Source organism: Cetorhinus maximus, chromosome 12 (assembly GCF_964194155.1).
Source record: "Cetorhinus maximus chromosome 12, sCetMax3.hap1.1, whole genome shotgun sequence".
Classification (NCBI taxonomy): Eukaryota; Metazoa; Chordata; class Chondrichthyes; order Lamniformes; family Cetorhinidae; genus Cetorhinus; species Cetorhinus maximus.
Genome location: NC_135890.1, coordinates 22,312,901 through 22,329,978, shown reverse-complemented (window position 1 = coordinate 22,329,978; position 17,078 = coordinate 22,312,901). Strand labels below are relative to the sequence as shown.

Sequence of the window (17,078 nt, the reverse complement as noted above, 5' to 3'; positions counted from 1 at the left end):
GAGAGGAGAGGGAGAGCACGAGGGGGGAGAGGAGGAGGAGGAGGAGTGGGGCTGAGAGAGGAGAGGAAGAGGAGGAGGGCTGAGAGAGGAGAGGAGGAGGAGGGCTGAGAGGAGAGGAGGAGGAGGGCTGAGAGGAGAGGAGGAGGAGGGCTGAGAGGAGAGGAGGAGGAGGGCTGAGAGGAGAGGAGGAGGAGGGCTGAGAGAGGAGGAGGAGGAGGAGGGCTGAGAGGAGAGGAGGGGGGTGAGTGGAGGAGAGGAGAGGGAGAGCACGAGGGGGGAGAGGAGGAGGAGGAGGAGTGGGGCTGAGAGAGGAGAGGAAGAGGAGGAGGGCTGAGAGAGGAGAGGAGGAGGAGGGCTGAGAGGAGAGGAGGAGGAGGGCTGAGAGGAGAGGAGGAGGAGGGCTGAGAGGAGAGGAGGAGGAGGGCTGAGAGGAGAGGAGGAGGAGGGCTGAGAGAGGAGGAGGAGGAGGAGGGCTGAGAGGAGAGGAGGGGGGTGAGTGGAGGAGAGGAGAGGGAGAGCACGAGGGGGGAGAGGAGGAGGAGGAGGAGTGGGGCTGAGAGAGGAGAGGAAGAGGAGGAGGGCTGAGAGAGGAGAGGAGGAGGAGGGCTGAGAGGAGAGGAGGAGGAGGGCTGAGAGGAGAGGAGGAGGAGGGCTGAGAGGAGAGGAGGAGGAGGGCTGAGAGGAGAGGAGGAGGAGGGCTGAGAGGAGAGGAGGAGGAGGGCTGAGAGGAGAGGAGGAGGAGGGCTGAGAGGAGAGGAGGAGGAGGGCTGAGAGGAGAGGAGGAGGAGGGCTGAGAGGAGAGGAGGAGGAGGGCTGAGAGGAGAGGAGGAGGAGGGCTGAGAGGAGAGGAGGGGGGTGAGTGGAGGAGAGGAGAGGGAGAGCACGAGGTGGGAGAGAAAGAGAGGTGGATAGATAGAGACGGGGAGAGGGAGGGAGAGAGATAGAGGAAGGAATAGAAGGAAAGAGATTTAGAGAATGAGGAATAAAAATAGAGGCACAGAGATTTAATTTTTAGAAAGAAAGGCTGGCAATAGTCAATAGAAGGGAGCTGAAATATACATTTGTATACACAGGGAGAAAGAGATAAAAAAAGGAGGGAGGCAGTTATATACTGTTAAATTTAACTGCAGAGAGAGGCTAAAACACAAGACTGACCTGCTGTGCATTTTTTTCTTAATTTATGCTTCTACTGGGACTGAAAATGGTTGAGAGACACTCAAGGCCAGCAAGGTAAATTTGTAATGGGACTGGGAGGTTCAGAGAGATAAACAAAGGGACAGCTATGGATCTAGACTAAGAGAGGGACCGCAAGAGGGACTGAAATGTACTAAGAGATGGAGTCATTCAGACAAAGAGACAGCTAACAACAATTCTCTCTAGAAGAAAGACTGTGAGATATATACACAAAAATAACACCAATACACCAGGAAAACACACTTAGAAATAAAGAGCAGAAACAAACCCAAGGGAAATTTTAAAAACAGGGTGAAGGGTCAGAGGGCCAGATATAGGCTATTGAGAAGCAGAAAGCATAGGGCAGTGATCAAAATAGGACACACAGAGAGAAAGTGACATTAGGCTGAGGCAGTGAGGGCATTAGCAAAGCCTGGGAGAAAGAAGCTGAGATATTGTGTGAGAGATTTTCAATCTTACAGACAAGCAAAGAGACAGAATGAGAGGGACAGAGAAAGAAAACTTTGATTAAGTCAAAAATCTGAAGGGAGGGAGTGAGAAATAAACTAATTAATGAAGAGAATGCAGAGAGAGTCAGGACAATAGAACTTATTGTGACCGACTGATATGTTGAGAAGAGAAATAGAGAGAGGAACTGGATCATAGAACAAAAAGAGAAGTCTGAGATTAAGACAGGCACAAACAAACTGTGTCAGGATATAGAGGGACAGAAAATAGTCAGGGGCAGGGGAAGATTTATAGAGCCTGATACTGAGAGAAGTGGAGAGACGCATGCAGAGGTGTTCAGCATTAAAATAATCAGTCTAGTTTATCAATATTACACTAGTCACAAGTTTATATTGGGTTTAGAATGGGGACAGATTAGGTTTGAATAATTCAGGAAAAGAGCAGTGACACGGCAAGGTATGTAAAGGAAGAGTGGAAGATTCAATAGCAGTTGTGTGCAGATTAATGGGCAGAGTAGAGGCAGAGCAGGAGGACTAGAGTGCTTGCGGGGAGTAGCAGGCAGGCTCAGAGACACAACAATTGGTGGAGGAGCAGCAGGAGATCGAGGCCAGTCACTCAAAGCTGTGACATTGTCAGGACCGGTATGGCCACAGAGACCAGCAGTATGGCCACAGAGAGCAGCAGCCTGTCCGACCTGAACCAAGACAAGTACGATGGGGACGAGCACATCAAAATTATCTGTCTGGGAGACAGCGCTGTTGGAAAATCCAAGTGAGTAAAAAGTGTGGCTGGGCAAGAGGTGGCAGGGCTGTAAATGAAGTGAGGCTGATTACAGCAAAGTATTTGGGCCCTGTTTCTCTCTGCCTGTCCTGAAGCAGCAGCTCCTTGCTGTGGGGCAGATTATATTGGGGTCAGTCGCCCTCCAACCTTTCAGCTAATTGATCCTCCCTCATGTCAGAGCCCAGATGGCAAAGCTGTTCGACCCATGGTGGTGGGTGGGAGGTGGGAGGGGGGAGGGCGGGGAGAGGAGGTGCTGTTCCACCATGGGCCCGAGGTGCATCACAAACCGGGCCTGATCGGTCCTCATCCAACATGCGCACACTCACCCTGCTCAGCAGGATTTGCTTGTTGATGATCTGAAGGGCAGACTCGTGCACCCTTTTTCCCCTCTCCTCTCCCAGGGGTTCCTGAGCAGGGCGGAGGGTCGGCACAAGGGAGGATTTGCAAATTTAGTACAGACTGGGAACCTGCGATGGTCTTAGCCTGTGTGACACTGCCACGTTAATGAGGTGTTCCACACCCAGGGTGCTGATATATTCAAAATAGGATCTGATGGAAATGACAGGTCAAAATTACATAGAATGTACAAAACAAGAACAGGCCATTCAGCCCAAGTATCTATGACAGTGTTCATACTCTGCACGAGACTTCTCCCATCTACTTCATCTGAACCTATCAGCATAACCTTCTCTCCCTTTCTCCATCATCTCCTTATCTAGCACAAGATAAAATGAAGTGAGGCTGATTCCTTCAACACCATCACAGGCCTCGATATGTTTAATGTGAATGCTCAGTTCTACACCGTACTGGTGTAGCTCACATTAACCTTGGGGAGGTTTTGCATGGTTGGAACTGGTAGCCTTGTTGGATAGGATGTAGGAGGGAGTTCTGGAGCAGAAAGAGAGCAGGGAAGGGGTAGCAGAGGCAGTTGTATACAAGGCCTGCTTCTTCGAAGGGTGAAATCCTTGAGCTCCTCATCTTTGGTGTGAGTGTTGGAAGGGAGGGTGGAGTGAGGCTGGAAGTTGTCCTGCACTCCAGGGTGATTCTGGTGTGATGGGCAATCTTGGCTGGAGAATGAGGCACTGTAATACCGTAGTGGAACTAAAGGCAATCTAAATCTAAACCCCATGTGTATGAACCATACTGCAATTCAGAGCCCTCTGACACTCAGGAATAATGTCTGGGAGAATGGTGGATGTAGTAATTTGGAGAGGGCCAGGGAATCAAAGATAGGGGTGAAGCTCCTAATCCATTATTTTCAAAGTTTGATGAAACAACAACAAACGGTTAGACTTGCTGACTCTTCAAAGCCAATACCCTCAAAGATAACATCACTGTTCAAATTCAACAGGGGTACAGGCTATAGAAACCCAGGGGTATGTTGTTGATCCTTGGGAGTCTCGGAGTTTTGGTGGGTTTTCCAGATGCTTCCAGGCATTCCTTTCTGTAAATGGGGAACTCTGAGGTGAAGTTCCTCATTGTGATTAGTTCCTTGTCCTCTGTCTCTTGATGTGTGATCAACAGACACGAGACCTCACGGCAAACCATGTGTAGGTCTGAAAGGGAGCAGCCTGCTCTGCAGCAGGACTTCCCTCCAGAAGGGGAATGAGAGGTTCGTATGGTGGGACTGTGGTATTAGTGAAATTGGGGGCGGTCAGTCTCTGGAGACCTGAAACTATGCTAACTCGATTTGGGTGATGTGTTTTTGCAGGTTGATGGAAAGGTTCCTGATGGATGGATAGTATCCTTTCTGAGCTTTCTATAGAGTGACAAGGTCACTCACCAAGGGACACAAACGAAATCCTGATGACCTGACCGCACCAGCTCTGATCTCATGACCCCACTGATTGCATTCTTTCCCTTGCACTATCCAGGTGAACCTATATTTATAGGTTATATATACGAGATCCTAAAGAACAAATGTCCTTTGATAAAAGTAGCCTCAAAATAAATGTACTGTTTCATACTAGAGAAGGATTATCTAATGGAAATAACTGACTAACCACTGGTGTTGTTATGGTGACACTTTTAGTCGCATTTTAAAATAGTTGAACTCACAATAGTTAAACATACTTCACGCGTTTATATTTGCTTAAGGGACTTCTACCAACATTCAGTAACCAAAACACTCAACAAGCAAATACTCCTACACTCTGGTTTTCAGGTTACCATTTTACCAACAAACATATAAATAGGTTAAAATTCACACAAATAAGCCATGACAATATGAATATTGAGATAACAAGCCCAACAATGGTATTTAATACTCTCTTTACTTACTACAGTAATCATATAGGTACAGTAGCATTTTGCTGATGTTACTTGATATGTAATCCAGAGAGTAAAAGAGTTCAGATCCCACCAGAGCAGTCTGAGAATTTGGATTCAGTTTAAAAAATATGGAAATAAGAAGTTGGTACCAGTAAAATTCACCCTGCATTTGTTAGATTGTAGTAAAATCCCATGTTCTCCAATGCCCTTTAATACTCAATCTAAGCCTATTAGGGACTACAGCCCTACACCAATGTGGTAGACTGTTAATTGCCCTCTGAAATGGCCTATTACATCAGACCTACTACCAGTGGTTCAAGAAAACAGCTCACCACCACTGTCTCAGGGCCAATAGGGATGGGCAACAAATGACACCCACGTTCCAAGAGTTAATTTTTAAAATAATAGAAATGGCCACATCTACCTTCCCAATTAGCCATATGGCTAGTCTATTTGACAACATTAGCCCAGAAGATCTACTGCAGTGTTATGTTCACAGGCTCTGTGGGGTATGAATCAATGTTGCGATCTTTTGCTTCTAGCCTGGCCAGTCCCTTTTAAAGCTACTGCTCAGCATCTGCTGTGGGGAGGTGGTCTAACTAGGCTCATCCAGGTAATTGGAGCTGTTCATGAACTCCTGAGGTCAATTTCAGTATTTGTAATGCTCTGGCCCCTGGTCAAAGGAACCTGGCATGAAACTTGGGGGGTAGGCAGAGCAGCCAGCATCCATGGAAAGAGGAAGATAGGTCAGAGTTTCAGCTAGATGACCGTGCAATGCTGTTTACCTGAAAGCATTTTCTGCTATAATTTCTGATTTCCAGCATTTACATTATTTTGCATATTGTCTCCAACATGAAATTACTCGCTCTCTTTTCAAAAAAGAATATTAAGAAAATACTGTCTCTTTACCACTCTTTCATCCTTTTAAGAAACTACTTCTTTGACTAAGCTTTTGATCATCTTGCCCTAATATCTCCTTATGTGGCTCAGTGTCCAATTTAATTTGAAAATGCTCTTGTGAAGTGCCTTGGAACCCTTTACTACATTAGAGGCGTGCGATAAATGCAAGTTGTTATTTTGCAGCCATAACACAATGAGATGTAGTGGGATATGCTGGACATATTAAATGCAAAACCCTTGCATCATTTTATTTAATCCGCAGGCTTGTTTTTATCTTTGTCAGTCTTTTATACCTTAACTCGGGTTACAGTCGCCCCCAGCAGTTGTCCACTTATGCACTGACGCTGTACAAGTACACCACCACTGTCAATGACAAGACTGTTTTAGTGGGTAAGTGTTACATTCTTCAATTGTTCTTAACCTACATTGTGAACCTAAAGAAAAGGAGAGGGAGTCCCACCTACATGGCAAAAACCTACCCCACAAAGGTGTAAGGACAGTCCTAGTAACTACAGGCCAATTTAACATCAATGGTAGGCAAAGTTTTAGAAATAATAATCAGGGAAAAATACCAACAGGCACTTAGAGAGGTTTTGAGTTAATTAAGGATAGCCAGATGGATTTGTTAAAGGTAAATTGGGTTTGACTAATCTGATTGAATTTTTTGATGAAGTAACAGAGAAGGTTGACAAAGGGAAAGCTGTGGCTAGTGGCTATATGGATTTTAAGAAAGTGTTTGACAAAGTCCAACATAAAAGGTTGATTAAGAAAGTTGTGGCTTATGGAATATAAATTGTGACTTATGCAAAATGAGGGTCAATGATAGCTTGAATAAAATATTGGCTTAAGGACAGAATAAAGTGAATCATGGTAAATGATTATTTCTCCGACTGGAAAATGGTAGACAGTAATGTTCGCCAAGGGATAGTGCTAGGATCACTGCTTTTTTCGATATATATACATGACTTGGGTATTGGATTACAGAGTACAATTTCAACATTTCCTAATGATACCAAACTTGGAGGGGTTGGAGGAGTGACAAACAGGGAAGACGATACAAATTGGCCATAACAGGACATGGAAAGGCTATCAGAATGGGAGGACAAATGGCAGATGGAATTTAATGCAAAGAGTATCAGGTGATATATTTTGACAGAAAGGATAAGGAGATGCAAGTTAGACGTAATGGCAGTTCTAAAGATTGTGAAGGGAGAGATGTACCTGGTGGTGCATGTGCATAAGTATTTGAAGGTGGTAGGATATATTGAGAGAGTGGTTAGCAAGGCATTATGGGATCTTGGGCTTCATAAATGGAGGTATTGAATACAAAAGCAGGAAAGTTACACTGACATTTTATAACGCAATTGGAGTATTGCACCCAGTTCTTATAACCACACTTTAGGAAGGATGTGAGGGTCCTTGAGAGGGTGCAGAGGAGATTTACCAGAGTGATTCCAGGGATAAGGGATTTTAGCTGGAAGATTAGGCTGGAGAGCTGAGGTGGTTCTCCTTGGAGCAAAGGAGGTTGAGGGGAGATTTGATGTAGGTGTACAAGATTATGACAGGTTTGGATCAGGTAGACAAGGAAAAACTGATGGTTCAAGGACTAGGGGAAACACATTTAAGGTTTTGGACAAGAGATGCAGGGAGGATGTGAGGAAGAAGTTTTTTACGTAGCAAGTGGTAATGACCTGGAACTTGTTGCCCATGAGGGTGTTGGGAGCGGAGCTGATCAGTGATTTCAAAAGAAAATTGGATGGTCACTTGAAGAAAATAGGCTTGCAGGCCTACGGGAATAGAGTGGGAGAACGAGACTGACTGGTTTGCTCTATAGGGCTCAATGGGCTGAATGGCCTCCTGTGCTGTAAATGACTATGACTAAAGATGTTCTGGATTTGGTTGACTGGTGGAGTTCTCAAGTCACCAACTTTTTCATACAGAGGACAGTCAGTCCCATTAGAGTCTGGCCATTCAGGATTGAAATCAGAAATCATTGTTCACAGAAAGTAGTTGACACCTGCTCTTCCCCCAAAAGGCGCTCAATGCTACAGGACATTTGAAATTTTCAAGACAGAGCTTGAGAATTTTGTTTGGTAAGAGGATCAGGGGATGCATAACCAAGACGGGTTAATGGAGTTGAGGTAAAGATATAATGAATGGCAAAATAGAAGAAAAAATACATTTCATTTATATTGTGCCTTTCACCACCTTAGAATGTCAGAAAGTGCACCGAAGCCAATGAAATATTTTTGATGTATTGTAATTTTGGAAATGTCATTTTGCACAAAACAGCAATGAGTTAAATAAGCAAATAATCGGTTTCAGTGATACTGGGATAAATATTGGCGAGAACACCAGGAGAATTCCTCTGCTGCTCTTCAAAACATACAGCGGGATCTTTTATATTTACCTCTGAGGACAAATGGGTCCTCAGTTTAACGTCTCATCTGAAAGACAGTGCAGCGCTCCCTCAGTACTGCACTGAAGGGTCAGGTTAGGTTATGTGCTGAAATCTCTGGCATGGGGCTTGAACACTTCACTTTTTCACTCGCAGCTGAGAATCTATCATTGAGCAAAGGCTGAAAAAGGTGAGAGGTTGAATGTCGTACTTCTGTTCCTGTGTGAGGAGATTTGGGACAGTTAAAAATATTTCTGGAGAGAGAAGGTTGGAAGGACCCTGGAGAAAAGGGTAACGGTGAGAAGGAAGATGGGTGAGGCCTAGTGATATCGAAAAGAACTTGGGCTGAATCTCCTTAATTTTAGCATTCATAATTTAAAAAATTATTTGAAATTGCTAAAGTTGAAAGTGTGGGTGTTTCCTTTTACAGATTTCTGGGACACAGCGGGACAAGAACGTTTTCAGAGTATGCACCCATCTTATTACCATAAGGCACATGCCTGTATCATGGTGGGTCTTCACAAATTCTACTTTAATGTATACTGTAAAACGTCATTTCAAAAATAACGTGTATTGTTAATGACTGATAGATTGAAATGTGCCACCATGTTACTCTCCAAACCCCACAGTGATTTTGCCTAATATAAACACGTGCTCTGTACAGTGACATAAGAAGCTTAGCAAAGTCCAGGGAGCTCAGAAACAGATTGGCAGAGCCAGGGTTTTGAGAACCCCAAGCTTTGAGTTAAAATTTTGCAATCTACCAGCACAGCACCCTACTCATCCAGACACTGCTCATCCAGCCAAGTCCCACTGGAGTATTGGCCGGCAGGATTATCCGGAGCTGAGTGGAAAGAATTCCAGCCCTCACTGAACACACCTACCCCTCTAGGGCTACTGGTCACCAACAGTTTCCAGAATTTCACACGCCTGCCTACCTCAAATATCAAACCTGCCATTGAAGTTGGCTTGGTTCCAATCTTCCATCGTCAATTGGGTCATGCTTGAGCTATCTTAGCCCCGATGAGATTCCATCTGGCCTTCAGATAACGCCTTCCCAAAGCTTAGAGTTTCTCACCAGCTGGTCAACAGACAAACAGACAACAGCTTTCAATGAGGCAGTAAAGCCTGCGCTCGGCCGCCTGAGACATGTCTGCTACTTCAGTGTTCGAAATACCTACGTTCAATGTCAAATACCAGCTTTACTCTGTATCTAACTCTGGTGTAGCTGCCCTGGGAGTGTTTGATGGGATAGTGTAGAAGGAGCTTCACTCTGTCCTGTACCAGCCAAGGTCCAAAATGAGCAGGTCAGGTGGTACTTACTAAAAGAAAACTAATTTCCTTTTTAATTTTGTGATTAGGTGTTTGATGTCCAGCGGAAGATAACTTACAAAAACCTGAATAACTGGTACACAGAGCTGAGGGAATCTCGGCCCGAAATCCCCTGTGTGGTTGTTGCTAACAAAATAGATGGTGAGTTCAAAGGTTCTGCATCTGCTACTGTGAGAAGTGTGGCTCCTTTTGCCCTTTAATCTCCATCTGAAATTTTAACTGAACGGGAAAGGAGATCAGAAGCTAGATGTTGATAAGGAAGATTATTCAGCTCATCTTAACCATTGGGAGCGATTCCACAGTTTCCGCACTGCAGTATCTGGTTGTAACTTGAGCGATTCCAGGGAATTCCTCCCCCACCCCAGCACCCTAAATGGAAGTCTATTCCACTGTTTCTGTCAAGAATTTGCTGGGTATTCAAACACTTATTTGCGGGATCTTGCTGTGCACATATTTACTGCTGAGTTTGCCTACCTAACATTTCAAAACAATCCAACACATGAAGCACCTTGGGGTGATTCAAAGAGGGATGAGAAAGAAAGTTCAGATTGCTCTGCAGATTGCTGACTGTCCCCCCTCGGGGCCGCCGGGCCATGCCCCTCCCTCCGGGCTGTGCCTCCCCCTCCGGGCCGTGCCCCCCCCACCTTCGGGCCTTGCCCCCTCTCTAACCCTGGGCTCCTGAGGCCAGTTGTAATGCCTCCTCTTGTTGGTCTGACTTTGATCAGCTGACTTCACACTGAGCCTTCAGCTTCGATGCCCCATCTGAAATAGAAGCATTACTTCACACAGTGATAATCGCTTGTTTGCTCCTTTCTCCTTCCATATCCATCCATTGTGTTCACTGTTCAATTCTGTTTCAACTTGGTGAGGGAATTGACAGGAGCCTAATGTGGTACCGTCATGCCTTGCTGAGGTGGCGAGATCCCCCTTGTAGGGGTTTCATGGCACCCCTTCTCAGCGGTGAGCTGAGATCCACTGTACTGGTATTGAGAACCCCTCTTCGTTTTGTCTGTTTCACTGAGTTCACCTTCCTGGGGCTTTGTCTGGGAAGGAGAGATGGGAAGGGATGGACGTATGGGAGAGGCAGCAGGGTGAAGAGGACAGAGTGGGGAAGGAAATGGAGCGTGTTGTGGGGGGAGATGGAGTGCAAGGGATCAAGCATCCTGCTGTTGGTCATGCCATGCTTGGGGATAGCAGAGCTTCTTCGAGGCATGGTGACTGGCAGTGCACTGCTGAATGAACCACACATTGCTCTCTGTCTTTCAGCCGACCTGAAAATCACACAGAAAAGCTTCAACTTCGCCAAGAAACAGGGGCTGCCCTTTTATTTTGTGTCGGCAGCAGACGGGACCAATGTTGTCAAGGTAGGTGTGGTGGATACAGGGGAACCCATTCTTGTGTAACTGAAGCGCTCTCATGTACTGCTACCACTGGGGGCCATGCTGTACACAGCAGCCGAAGGTCAGAGCAGGGGGAGAGGTGCATAAATGATATAACCTGCTGTCCAATCATAAATCTGATTCTCCGCTTGTTCAAATTGCCTCTTAGTTCAGTAATAATTCCCCTGTGACCAGGGTAGGGTGGTGCAGTAATACTCCACTTCCTTCACAGAAACATTACTAAAAGTAACAATGTGAGTTAAGGATATCCTTTTTTAAAAAGAACAAACCAGGCACTGGGGTTCATTTCTAAAGGAATAGAATTGAAAAGCAAGAGAAATTATGATAAACATGTTAATAAACCTTGGTTAGACCACACATGGAGTAGTTCAACAGTCCTGGTTTTTATATTCTTAAAAGGATACAGAGGTGCTGTACTAGTGAAGGTGCAAAAAAAAATTTACAAAGATGATGCCAGAACTTCAGAGGTTAAGATCTGGGAAGATCGAAAAGGCTGGCACTCCTTTCTCTAGAAAAGAGAAGACAGAGAGCTGACTTAATAGAGGTGTTTAAGATTATGACAGAGTTCCATAGAGTAGATGCAGAGAAGAGTTTCCATTTGTGGGCAAGATCAAAATTTGGGGCCATGAAGATAAGAAAGAAAAAAATGATACCAGCATTTTCTCAGTACAGTTTGTGGGATCTTGGTCTGTACATAATTGTTGTCAGATTTTGATGACATTACAGCAGTGGCTACACTTCAGAAGTACTTAGTTAACTGTAAAACACTTTGTGATGCTTCACAGTTGTGAAAGATGCTAGGAAATGCAAGTTCTTCTTTCCTTAAATGTCGACACTTGGATTATTCAGCCCCTTCTGTCTTTCCTGTCCCTTTTTCTGCAGCTGTTTCGAGACACGATAAAGCTAGCAGTGTCATACAAGCAGAACACTAGTGATTTCATGGACGAAGTCATGCGGGAGCTGGAGGTGAGTCTTCACTTGCTGGCGTAGGCATAAATTCACCCGGAGAATCGTAGCAACTTATTTGACTCAGGAATTAGCTGGAGAAGAACTGAGGCACCATGCTAGATGCCCTGGCTTCTCTGCTGTTATTCCACTGGCTTATCCCCAGATGTGATTGCGGTCAAGCTCTGTCCCGTCTTTCCTGGATCTGTAGTTTCCAGCAGGGGCCACTGGGTAATGATTAGAATAAAACAGAAGAAAATGGCATTGCTAGAAACACAAGTGCCAGGCAGTGACCATCTCCAACAATCTAACCATCTTGCCTTGACATTCAATGGAATTACTTTCACTGAACCCCCCACTATCAGCATCCAGGGGGTTACCATTGACTAGAAACTGAACTGGACTAGCTACATAAATACTGTGGCTACAAGAGCAGGTCAGAGGCTAGGAATTCTGCGGAGAGCAACTCACCTCCTGACTTCACAAAGCCTGTTCACCATCTACAAGGCACAAGTCAGGAGTGTGACAGGATACTCTCCACTTGCCTGGATGAGAGCAGCTCGAACAATGCTCAGGAAGCTTGACACCATCCAGGACAAAGCAGCCCACTTGATCAGCACCCCATCCACCAACCTAAACATTCACTCCCTGCACCACCGACGCACAGTAGCAGCAGTGTGTATTATATGCAAGATGCAGTGCAGCAACTCACCAAGGCTCCTTTGACAGCACCTTCCAAATACGTGACCTCTACCACCTAGAAGGACAAAGGCAGCAGACGCATTGGAACACCGCCACTTGCAAGTTCCCCTCCAAGCCACACAGCATCCAGACTTGGAACTATGTCACCATTCCTTCACTGTCGTGGAATCAAAATCCTGGAACTCCCTTCCTAACAACAATGAAGGTGTACCTGCACCACTTGGACTGCAGCAGTTCAAGAAGGCAGCTCACCACCAGCTTCTCAAAGGCAATTAGGGATGGGGCAGCAAATGCTGGCCCAGCCAGCGATACCCACATCCTATGAAAGAAGTAGTGCAGGTCAGTCAACAGCTGCCAGAGAGGGGATGCCAGGTTAACATGACTGCTATAGGCCCTTCATCACACCTGGATGACAAGGTGATCCTTTAGTGGAACTGAACAAAGAACAAGTTGGTGGGAGAGAAAAGGAATGCTCTGTGAAAGGATTGGGTCTTCTGGTGAGGGATAAGACTGGGGAATGGTGAGGAAGATCAATGAGGCAATGAAAGATGGTGATGAAAGGCAGGTGCTGAGAAAACACCAAGTGGAAACTGGAGAGGAGGGGAAACAAGACTCCCAGGAAGAGATGAGATAAGGCTGCATGCTACCGTGCACTTCAGCCAGCACTGGAATTGTCAACTTGCCCAGCGTGATAGGCCCCTCCCAGCCCCCCTTATCTTTCAAAAACTGGGGGGAAAGCTAAGGTGTGAAGTTACTTGTGTCAGTGTTCTGGTCAGAGTGCTGCAGGATTCCCAGAGGGAGAGGCAGCATTAAGACCATAAGAAATAGGAGCAGGAGTAGGCCACTGTTCTTTTGATCATGATGATAAAATTCACAGCTGACCAAATTTAAATACACAAAACAAGTAATTAAAAGCGACACACTGCTGTTCAATTTCATAGGCAATATCATTGATTTCATCAGCCATTTTACAGATCTCTTGGCGCCACTTGGCAGCTGTTCCTGAAACCTGTATTGTGCCTCATGGGAACAGTTTAGGGGGCCAAACTTAGGAGAGACATTAGGTGGGAACTGGCTGATTTTTTTCTAACCCATTGGCACTGAGCCATTATTTCATCTGTACTGGTCAGCCAGACCAGGACTGAACCCTGGACCTTCTGGGCCAAAGTGGCTCATTAACACACCAGCAGTTAAAGCCTTGATTGAGATTATGAAAGAAAACCTCAAAGCTATAATCACTGTTCACCATCACCAACTTTTTTGTAATCTGGTTGCCGCTTAAATGATATGACGTAACATCTCCCTCCTTCCTGGCCCCAGTGCTTCAAACCGAGTTGAGTTGCTATCCGTAGACACTGGACTGTTGATGTTTCCGGGGCCCCGCCAGAATGGTATGTGCCCCCGCCCCCCCCCACAAAACCCCGGGACTCAGGCTGGGCACTCCCCCACCCCCAACCCTCCCAGTGCTCCGTTTCGGCATCTTTCTGCACGTGTGTGATTCACTCTCATACGTTCCTTGTTTTATTTCTCTCTGCTAATTTTGTACGGAATGTCATTTGCTCATTGTGCCCCTCTTACACCCACCCCTCCCTGCTGCCTGTCTCTGGTTACCCATTCTTTATTCTGGCCTTACTCCATGACCATTGGGTTACAGTACCAGTATTCTCCCAGCAGATGGAAGTGTTGTCCTGTAGTGAGATGTGAGATGACTGGGCTTCTTCTTTGCCGAGCGTTGAGCTGCACCCGAAGTAACTATAAAGAAACTCAGTCAATGCTGCTGCACCTGGAATGACTCTACAAAGAAACTCAGTCAATGCTGCTGCACCCGGAGTAACTATAAAGGAACTCAGTCAATGCTGCTGCACCTGGAGTAACTATAAAGAAACTCAGTCAATGCTAAACCATGAACCACGCGTGGTTACACATTTTCCCTTTCGCCAAGTTTCTCTCCGCTCACTGGTCATTATCCACGGAAATGCCATCTCAGCCAAGGCAGCTAAATACACGGATGATACAATTCATTTTCATCCAGATTCAAGAGCGTGGAGGTCTCTCCGGCCGCTCTGGAGGTCTCTCCGGCCGCTCTGGAGGTCTCTCCGGCCGCTCTGGAGGTCTCTCCGGCCGCTCTGGAGGTCTCTCCGGCCGCTCTGGAGGTCTCTCCGGCCGCTCTGGAGGTCTCTCCGGCCGCTCTGGAGGTCTCTCCGGCCGCTCTGGAGGTCTCTCCGGCCGCTCTGGAGGTCTCTCCGGCCGCTCTGGAGGCCTGGATATCTCTCCGGCCGCTCTGGAAGTCTCTCCAGCTGCCCCGGAGGCCTCTCCGGCCGCTCTGGGAGCCTGGAGATCTTTCCCATTGCATTAGAAACTGCAAGCGGTCCCTTCAGGTGAACTTGTGGCAAGGGCACAATTTCACTTCATGCTACTCTAAGATTTGACTCTACTTCACTGTGTACAAAAATCTACAACTACTACAGAGTCATTGCTTATTCAAGGTAAGGGTCACTTACTGTAATTGCACAGGGGCACTGCTTAATCAGGAGCATAAGGGTTGAAGATGAGGCAAATTCTCCAGGGCAAAGGATGGGTGTTTTGAGGAGAGTGTTTTTGATGGTGGTTTTGAAAAGAAGGGGAATAGCCTTTGCTGCCTGGTATGGTGGCCAGGATTGTAAGTTAGGTGATCAGCAGTTTAATTAGTAGGTGTGAAAATGTAAGTATCCTGCAGGAGAATACAGAATATCCACACACCACTTTAAACCTTCACTGCCTCCACCACCAGTGCAATGTGTACCTCCACAGTATGCACTACAGCAATTCACCAAAGTATCTTTGACAGCGCCTCCCAAACCCGTGACCCCCACCACCTAGAAGGACAAGGGCAGCAAGTGCATGGGAACACCAAATCTCTCTCAATTTTGGCTTGGAAATATATCACCATTCCTTCATCATCACTGGGTCAGAATGGGGAGAGATTTGGGCAGTGGCATTAGTTTGGGCCTGATACAGGGCTATGGAGAGAGCATGAGTCAGTGGGATTAGTTTTGTGTTGATACAGGGAAATGGAGAGAGTGAGGCAGTGAGATTAGTTTGGGACTGATACAGAGCTATGGTGAGAGGACAAGGTTGTGGGATTCTTGTAGCAGTCAGATGAAGGATGTACACATGCCTAACTTGTGCACAACCAGCTCAGTCTTTCTTACTCCTCTCCACCAGAACTTTGACCTTGAAGCAACGGAGGACACAGCGGCCAAGAATGTTGACCAATCAAAGGATGAGAAATCCCAATCACCATGACAATGTTTGCAGAGGGGAGGAGCCTTGATATTGGAGCGAAGACTTGGAGACGCTCTGCTGTACACTGCAGGAAGAGACTCGGCTCTGACCTCTCAACTTTAACACCCATCTGTCCAGACTGAGCAAGGAGCTTGGCTGAAGTACTAGGGCAATGGCAAACTGGATTGCATGCTTGGGAGGGACTATATTCTCCCATACATTCCTCACCCACTGATTCGAGCTGTTCGTCTATTTAAAAAAAAAAACCAGGTGAAGAAAGGACAGTTGTTGTTCAACATTTTGGGTGAGGTGGAAGATGAATGAGAAGAACGCAATATCTTGTAGCTCTGATATTTATGGACAATGACATGTCTGCATCTTTTCTCATGCTAGCGAGTAGCAGTGTGCAGAAATGTTCCCTACCCCCAGTTCTGTGTGTTGTCATAGTGACCTTGGCCTTGCACTCGAAGAATTGATTATAAATTGCTGTCTGTTGTGTGAGCCTCTCTGCTTGACCCTTTCTGTGGAGCTTTGTATTACTTTGTGATGTTGCTCTCACCTGTGCTGGGTATGAAACCAGGTGAAGTCTCAGGGTCACGCGTGCCCAGGATGGGTGAACCCACCCCCCATCTGGTGCAGGTTAGAAACACAAAGGCTAAGGTGAAAAAGAAAACAAGTCATTTGGAGTTCTCTGGGTCACTGGATGTGAAAATGCACCACGTGGTGTGGTACTGGTAGTCCCAGCCACTGGTTCAACTCAGCTTTGCCAAAGCAGAGGCCAGGTGACTAGCCTCAGTACCATTGGGTTATGAAAGTGAGAGTACGTGTGTGTGTGTGTGTGTGTGTGTGTGTGTGTGTGGTGTGCAAGCACGGACGAATATCTGGTGAATCTATCATTAGGATGGGCTGCCATCCACTGGACAGTGGAGTAGCTTGCCCAGAAGTTACCTCTGGTCCCTTTGAACAAGCTACCATAGGGAGGGTAATGCACATAGAATCCATACCCCAGTGAGAGTCGGCATCTTCAGAAGGGTGGGGAAGATTCAAAGAGTAAGTTCCGCATTATTGCTATCTGTACGTTTATGTTTCATGGACTTTGTATTGCTCACCGCTCCTTGATGTGTATCAGCTCAGTGTGTCATTAATTAAAACAATATCTGATTGCTCCCGGGGATTTATTGTCTTCAGTGAAACCATTCACAAAGCAGTGGTTCAATATGACACTGAGCAGCTCAGCCCAGCTCCAGTTGCCTGCTCATATCTCAACCAGGGCATAGTGCAACTTGTCACAAATGACCTGTCCCCCTCTGACAGCAAAGAGGTTAATCAGTGGCCTGGATCCAGGTTGAACTGTATTTGCCTGTGATATTTTCTACAATTGCATAGCCTACTGCTGAGTAACGCAACTTAACAAGGGCCACTTGGGTGAGACCAGTGAGAGAATC

The 17,078-nt window shown here is 46.2% G+C and overlaps 1 protein-coding gene across 1 annotated transcript; it reads left to right on the top strand.

Moving 5' to 3' along the window:
* Positions 1-857: 857 nt before the first annotated feature.
* Positions 858-16,798, top strand: rabl2 (RAB, member of RAS oncogene family-like 2). Its single transcript, XM_078553136.1, has 8 exons — positions 858-2,412; positions 4,133-4,162; positions 5,903-5,982; positions 8,421-8,500; positions 9,352-9,463; positions 10,589-10,686; positions 11,605-11,688; positions 15,574-16,798. Exons 1-8 carry the CDS (start codon positions 2,285-2,287, stop codon positions 15,652-15,654), a joined length of 693 nt encoding a protein of 230 aa, XP_078409262.1. The 5' UTR covers positions 858-2,284; the 3' UTR covers positions 15,655-16,798.
* Positions 16,799-17,078: the final 280 nt, after the last annotated feature.